Here is a 7380-nt window from a genome sequence, read left to right as displayed (position 1 = left end):
ACTGGGTGCTGGTGAGGGATTCGTTGATGCCAGGGCTTGCTCTATGAACAGCTCTTTCTTTGAATCTTCCTTTTTAATTGGAGTCGGATGCTTTGGACGATTCCTAATATCATCATTGGTGTTGTGGGTCAGGGAAAGTGGAGGTGGTTTTGCAGGTGGCAGCTTTTTGTAGAGCGCTGTTTCTCCAAGTTCCACTGAATCAGTCTGAAAGCTAGTTAGGCTATCAACTTCATCGTAAGTGTGCTCATCCACTTCACTAACTTGACTCACGTTCGATCTTATTGGACTGAATACAGAGCTAGTGATGCTGTTTAGAGAGGCCATGTCATCCAATGATGACTTCACATAGCTGTGCCTTGAGCCATGCTTTCGTTCTGAACTCCCTCGACTGCTAAAACCAGTGTAGGACCTTGGTACTAGGTTAAGTATCTTGTTGCGCATTTCCCTCTGGAGTGGCAGGAACACAGCTACTGTTGGGAGCTTGACTTCAATCTTCCTGCTGGTTACAATACCTTCTTTCGTTTGAGAGATCCTCTCGTTGATATTTCTAACTTGCTCTTCCTTCTTGGAGTCAAGCTCCTCAATGAGATCTCTCTTCCATTGTCTCATGGAGACCTTTACTGTCTCAAATGATTCCAGATATCCCTCTGACTGCTTGTAGCTTTCCTCAAAGTTAGCCTTGTAGCAGGTAAGGAGTCGGTCAAAGTGTTCTGCTCTAGCTCTGAGCTCTTTGAGTCGCTGCAGCATCTTGAGAGCCTCCTTCTCTTTCTCTTTGACAAAAGCCTTGTAAGAGATCAATGAATCTTGGTGCTGGCTATGTCTGTGGCCGTCACTGCTCTGCACGCAAATAAAACAAAGCAGGGCCCGACACTCTTGGCAGTATTTGTGCACAGACTCTCCGGGGTGAATAGAGCAGCCTATGCTGCTGTAGCCATCTTGTTTGGGCCCATCCATTCTTAAGGAGAAATCCTTTGCAGGCTTTTAGTGACGAGACGGGCGGCTACTGGAGGAGAGAAAACAATCCTACGACAAAATTCCCTTGGCTTTATAAATAAAATCAAGGAAACGTTTTGCATAGTCAGCCATTTCATAAAAGGAAAGCACCTTTAAAACTGCACTGCGCACTGAATAGATTTAATTTGATATTCCCCCGGCCCACAAAAAATGTCTCGGCAGCCAGAGAGCTCTCAACCGCCGAGTCTTGCCGAGCTGCTTAGAGCACTGAAGGACACCAGAGCTGACAAAACCTACCTTTTGGTGTTGATGGGACTCGAACTGGACACAGTTAGAAAAATGGAGATACAAAACTGTCGCCAGGAAGACAGGACTTTCATGGAATGCCTTGACTATTACCTCAAGAATTGTGCCAGGCCTGGGCAAGAATGGGAACAGATCGTGAAGGCTCTCATTGATAGCAAGGACCCACAAACTGCAGAAGAAATAAGAAGAACTTACCGTAAGTAGACTATGCATGCAATAAAATAAAATTAATGTCAACACTGCAGTCTATAGTCTAATAGAATAATTTTTGGCCAAAATTAATTTAAACTATATTTTTATAGCATTATTAAAATTATTTTTTTCATTACAATAGTATCATCATCTCAAACTCTTGAGCCAAATGATTCAACAGCTACAATCACTTCTGCAGCACCAGCCAGTAGCGTAGAGACAGACGAAGTAGATCAGTCATATCTAATGTTTGAACCTCCTTCACAACCACATCCTCCTCTCCTGCAACTGGACTCTACAGAAACCGATGAACTTATGGATTATCTAAAAAAAATGAAGACAATGACAAGAGCAAAATACAACGAAGCGAAGACAAACATTGAAGGTCGTTGGTACGACATAGAGAGCACGTTGGAAAGAGAGCATGATAATGCAACAAGAGAACTGAGTAACTACAAGCAGAGGGTGGAGAGGAGCTCTGATAAACTGGAGAGAAATATTCAAGAGCTAAAAGAGAAGACAACAGATCAACAAGCTGTTGTAAAGGATGCTATTAGCAAGCTCAAGCAAGGGGACAGCACTAGACTGGTAGCCATTAAAGAAACTTCAGATGAGATTTTAGAACTGGAAAAACTAACACACAGTTTAGAGAAGAACCTAGAGCGTTACAAGAGACATACTCCGAAACCATACATCAGCTCAGCAACAAAAGACACTGTGATACAAGACCTTCAAGAAATATTAAGTGTTGGGAGTACTACATGTTCCGAACTTGATGAGAGTGAGTACATGTATGAATGTAGCCTGTGGAAATGAGACCATTATTATTATTATTATTATTATTATTATTATTGTGTTTGTACCTTGTCTTGTGCTGATTGTATGTAGTTCATTTGTTTACTAAAAGTGTATTCTATAATAACTTATCATAGATTCATAGTGACCAAATGAGAAGAGGCTAAAGTTCAAAGTGGAGGGTATAGCAGGATTGTAAATCATTCATTGAGAAATACTCATTGTTGTCACAATAATGATAGGATAATACCTATTGATATCCTTTACCATTATTAGTAAATGATTTCTGCCACTATAATAATAAATTGATAATATTTAGCTAAAATCTGATGCTATGTTACAGCAGAAAAAGGACAAGTATCTAATAAAACATAATAATAATATTATAAATATTATTACTGACAGAGAGAGAGGGAGACAAAATGACTTGGCTACAGCTACAAAATAAAACTGTATTTAAGAGAGAAAAGAAATAATAATAATAATATTACTGAGTGACAAAATTTGAAATAATAATTAATATTAATACTATTATATTTATTTATTATAATATTGAATACAAAAAGAGTTAATAGCTAAGAAGGCTGAGTGCTGCCATCACTGTTAAGAACAGCTGCTGTTATGTTCCGCTGCTGTTCCGTCAGCTCCTGACACTTTTCCTTCAGCTACAATCAAACAATAACAATAATAGCAATAATAGTAAATATGCAACAGTATAATTCAATTTGAAGGGACTAAAACAAGCAGCCATATAACTGACACAGCTACACTGCAGTAGTACCCACGTCACATGTGCCATCAATCATCAGGTGGCAGTTGTAGAAGTGTTAAACGTAAACATGTGAAGGGACAGTACTTTAACTTACAAAAATATGCCAATTATTTAGGAGTAACGGTTCCAGAAAAAGAACACACACAAACACCACTACAGAACATTAATTTTACTACTGACACACACATACACACAGATGCATTAATAAATAATGTAAACAGTGATACTGCACCTGGCTATTCATAAGTACTAAGTTCAACTCTAACAGTATAGACAGGTACACATTGCAAATACATTACACACAATAACAGTACAGCACAGCACTAATAGTACAGTAGAGTAGGTGTAGTAAATAGAAGCAGGGGCGTATCTAAGCTCTGAGTATTGGCTGGGCACTGAGAAAAAATATGCGGCGCGCGAAGCGCGCCGCGAAATTTTTTAGAGCTAATTAATATTCATGATGGGCGTGGTCAATTAAATACTACGATTATTACTTTAATTAATTTTTATTTTTATTCAATTTAATTGTAATTTTACAGAATGCCTAGAACAATAAAAATAAGTACAGTACAGAGAGAAAGAGAGGACAGAGGAAGCATTCTGAAGGGTTACCAACAAGAACTGCTGGCACCCGGAAAACAGAAGAAACAAAAGAAAAGAGAAAATAAGATAAATAGATAAATAAATGGACAGATAAAATATAAGAATTAATAATCAACAAAAAAATGAATGAATGGATAGTGATATTAAGCTAAGATGTGCACTTCAGTGCTTATATTTTCTTCATTAGTAGTAGTACTGGCCTTGGGAAGACATTCAAACAGACTCAGCAGAGTTTCTTAGCCATTTTCAACTCGATTACTTTAATAATTAATGTGAATAGTCTAATAACTGATTGGTTAGTAGTAGTTATTATTTTAAAAATGGCAGCCCAATTGCCCAAATGGAGCTATGGAAGTCTCTACCATGTCATCATTATATTTACACTGGCTAAAACTATTAGCTATGCTAGTCTTGTCTCATTGCTATCATGATAAAGTGAGCAATATTTTTAAAAGGACTAATATACAAAAGAAAAAAATTTTTTGGTCTGCTGAGTTGGTCGGGCACAGGCCCACCCAGGCCCACCCTTAGATACGCCCCTGAATAGAAGCTCCTCATTTGTAGAGGTGTGCCAATTAATAATGATTTAATTAATGATCCACAACTAATAATGGGTACAGTCAATCAGTGACAGCAAGAGTAGATAATAATTAGAGGAGAGTGTCCTACTGTGCCTATACCCCCTGCTTCATCACCGCGTAGAATTGAAGAGTCACATTCAGGATATTTTCAGTATTCTTGAGTAGTTATTCAAAAATAACTAGCAATAACTACTCAAACTCAATGAAAATACTGAAGTATCCTGAATGTGACTCTTCAATTCTACGGCGTGATGAAGCAGGGGGTATATAGGCACAGTCAGGGGCGGAGCTGGAACTAAACTGATGCCCGGGCCCGGATGTGGGTGTGTCCAGTTTCTAACTTTTTCTTTGGGTATTTTACTTGAAAAGTGCTTGCTAATTACTTTTATGCACCTGTATGCACTTGTTAGTACTCTGGTGAGGCTTGTGGTTTGCCTTATCTAAACTTTAGGCAAGGAATTGTTTACATTGCATCTAATGAATCTCATTACAGAGCTTTGATGCCCGGGCCTAGGCCCGTGTAGGCCCGGGTTCAGCTCCGCCACTGGGCACAGTAGGACACTCTCCTCTAATTATTATCTACTCTTGCTGTCACTGATAATCTCACCAGTTTTATTAATATTTGCAGCTGCCGTGATCGCTCAAACTCACTCTCCTACACAATAAATGACAATGAAATGAGTAGCAGCTGGTAGCATACCTGTGGCTTCATACGAGGATTCCATCTCATATAATAACCAGACCATAACTTTAATATCCTTATACTGGTACGTGGGAACAGGACCTGAGGGGAGAGAGAGAGAGAGAGAGAGGAATAAAAATGATATAATATTTACAATTATTCACTTTATTGTTCATTGTAGTATGGTGCGTGGGCGGATCAAAGGCGCCTCCAGTGCTACAACTTCCAATAACCGCACGGTAGGAAAATGTAGCACTGTGTGGAATATGTAGTACTGTGCAGTATAATATGTATGGGCTTTCCTGTTAACCACAAGCTTTGATAGAGGCAAATCACAGCCTTAGCTACATACACTAGACATGTAACAATAATAATAGTGATAAATGAGATCCAATTGTCTTGTGCTGGCCACCTGCGCGACTTTTGAAATTTCATTTGATCCACCCACGCACCACTACAAACCAATCAAAGCACTGTTGATTCGTAGATTACGGAAATTATTGCACTCGGGACGGTCTCGACGAAAATGTAGCACTCGGCTTCGCCTCGTGCTACATTTTCCTCTCGACAGCCCCTTGTGCTACATTTTCCTCTCGACCGCCCCTCGTGCAATAATTTCCGTAACCTACTCTCAACAGTCAACAGTGCTTTAACTAATACTTAGTTCAGCATATAAAGGATTCTTATAGACATCAATCTATAAAAATAAATAAATAAATGAATGAATGACTAGCACCACAGTGTCTCCTGTACCTGACTGTTGACAAAACTCCATAGTGACACTGTCTTATCTCTGTCTTATCATGTCTCTGCTGATAATGATATTGCTGATAGTATCATTACATTGACTTTAGATTATGATGATCTAAATGAGATTAAGAGTTTAACATCACTAGCCACTGATACATCAAGTACTTTCTTAACAGCAAGATCAAGTTTCTTTACGGATACAAGCAGCAACATGTTAGTAAATGCGACTGGTCTACCTCCTTCAAGTTTTTCAGGTGATGTCACTCTTCCAGTTCTTGTCTCCTTCAGTCTTGATCTAAGAGCTAGTGGACAGCTGGCTCTTAATTTCTCTGAGGCAGTTCGCTACACTGCCAGTCTCCAGAGCACCATCATGCTACAGAACAGAGTCACCAATCCTACGGTAGTCCTCGGTCTTAATTCAGGAGAGGCTGCAACAAAGACAAGGCTTGACGAGGTGACGATAACCCTCTCCAGTTCTCACACGAATCAACTACTAACTGATCCTGATATAGCAGAGACTACTAGTGCCCTCTACATATCAATGACTCCTGGAGGAATATATGACTACAGCAATGGACAGGGACAGACTATAGCATCACTCACTCAAAAAGCAACTTCTCTTTGTAAGTATATTAGACTGTTACTGTTAACTTGTATTTTATTGTTACTCATTTCCTTGTTTTATTTTAGATCGTACATGTTTTGATGCTAATACGTACAACAATGCTAGTCTTGGCACATGTGAGACTTGTTCTCCATCTTGTGTTGGAGGCTGCACTGGGTCAAGAACAATAGCTGGTCCTGGTGGCTGTAGCCAGTGCAGTGTTATTGAACTGGACACTAATGGAGATCAGGTACTACTAGTGGGCAGCAGAGCACCAGTTTGTACTAGCAAGTTTTGATGAAAGTCCCTCTACTGTATGTAGTACAGGGACCTTGGGCTGATTATTGAGAAACTTAAAAAATTCATTAAAAATCCAAACTTGATCAGAATCAGCTCAAACTTTCTGCACAACATACAAACATGTATATGTATCAGAAAAAATTATAAAAATTAAGAATTCTCTACTTTTTATTTTTGGTGAAATTTTGCCAAAACCCTTGTACTACAGTACAGGGACTTTGGTCCAATTTTTGAGAAACTTTAAAAATTTATAAAAAGTCCAAACTTGATTGAAATGAGTTCAAACTTTCTACACAGCCTAAGTAGATCTACATGTTGTGTTTTCTTTAATATTTCTCTCCTGTGTAGGTCACTTGTCTTCCCACTGGTTCACAGTGCCCCATTGATTATTACAGTGACACCAGTACATCATTCGTTGGACTCAGTTCAGGCGGTCAACTGTGTCGTCCGTGTCATGAAACATGTGCAACATGTAACAATGGAGGAGAGAACTCCTGCACTTCCTGTCAGTCGGCATTCATTGTCAATAGTTTCGGTAGTTTATCTCGATGTGCAATGTCCTGTGGCTCTAATGTCACTGATTGCTTCTACTGTCATATTGAGTGTAATGGTTGCACTGGCTCTACTAATCGTGACTGTGTGTCCTGTAAAGGTTTAATGAGGACTAATTCACAAGGTCAAAGGGTCTGTGCTCCTAGTTGCAATTCTAATCAATACCTCTCAGAGAAGAATGGAGAGTTCTTCTGCTTTGATTGTCATCCCCAGTGCTCCGGTTGCACAGGCCCTGCTAACACTCAGTGCAGTCACTGCAGGAATGTCAACAATACCTTTACTAGTGAGA

At 39.3% G+C, this 7380-nt stretch overlaps 2 protein-coding genes across 2 annotated transcripts in view; both read left to right on the top strand.

The window, feature by feature from the left end:
• Nucleotides 1-1125: 1125 nt before the first annotated feature.
• Nucleotides 1126-2395, top strand: LOC109583773 (uncharacterized). The gene is made up of 2 exons (XM_019999231.1): nucleotides 1126-1456; nucleotides 1595-2395. The coding sequence occupies exons 1-2, from the start codon at nucleotides 1165-1167 to the stop codon at nucleotides 2266-2268; spliced, it is 966 nt and encodes a 321-aa protein (XP_019854790.1). The 5' UTR covers nucleotides 1126-1164; the 3' UTR covers nucleotides 2269-2395.
• A 3288-nt stretch (nucleotides 2396-5683) lies between these two features.
• The window catches only part of LOC109583762 (proprotein convertase subtilisin/kexin type 5-like), a 4918-nt gene continuing 3221 nt past the window's right edge, over nucleotides 5684-7380 (top strand). The window contains exons 1-3 of the mRNA XM_019999207.1: nucleotides 5684-6258; nucleotides 6326-6489; nucleotides 6888-7374. Coding sequence (XP_019854766.1) covers nucleotides 5847-6258; nucleotides 6326-6489; nucleotides 6888-7374 — 1063 coding nt within the window. The 5' untranslated portion in view covers nucleotides 5684-5846. The remainder of the gene's footprint in view (nucleotides 6259-6325; nucleotides 6490-6887; nucleotides 7375-7380) is intronic.

This window comes from Amphimedon queenslandica, unplaced genomic scaffold (genome assembly GCF_000090795.2).
Source record: "Amphimedon queenslandica unplaced genomic scaffold, v1.1 AMPQUscaffold_13284, whole genome shotgun sequence".
Lineage (NCBI taxonomy): Eukaryota > Metazoa > Porifera > Demospongiae > Haplosclerida > Niphatidae > Amphimedon > Amphimedon queenslandica.
Note: the sequence above shows the minus strand (reverse complement) of the source record. Positions and strands in the feature narration are given on the sequence as shown.

Excerpts from the sequence above, each read along its gene's own strand:
- LOC109583773 (XM_019999231.1), top strand. The coding sequence starts at position 1,165 with ATGTCTCGGCAGCCAGAGAGCTCTCAACCGCCGAGTCTTGCCGAGCTG. Across the intron at positions 1,457-1,594 it reads AGAAATAAGAAGAACTTACC|TATCATCATCTCAAACTCTT; the intron begins GTAAGTAGACTA and ends TCATTACAATAG.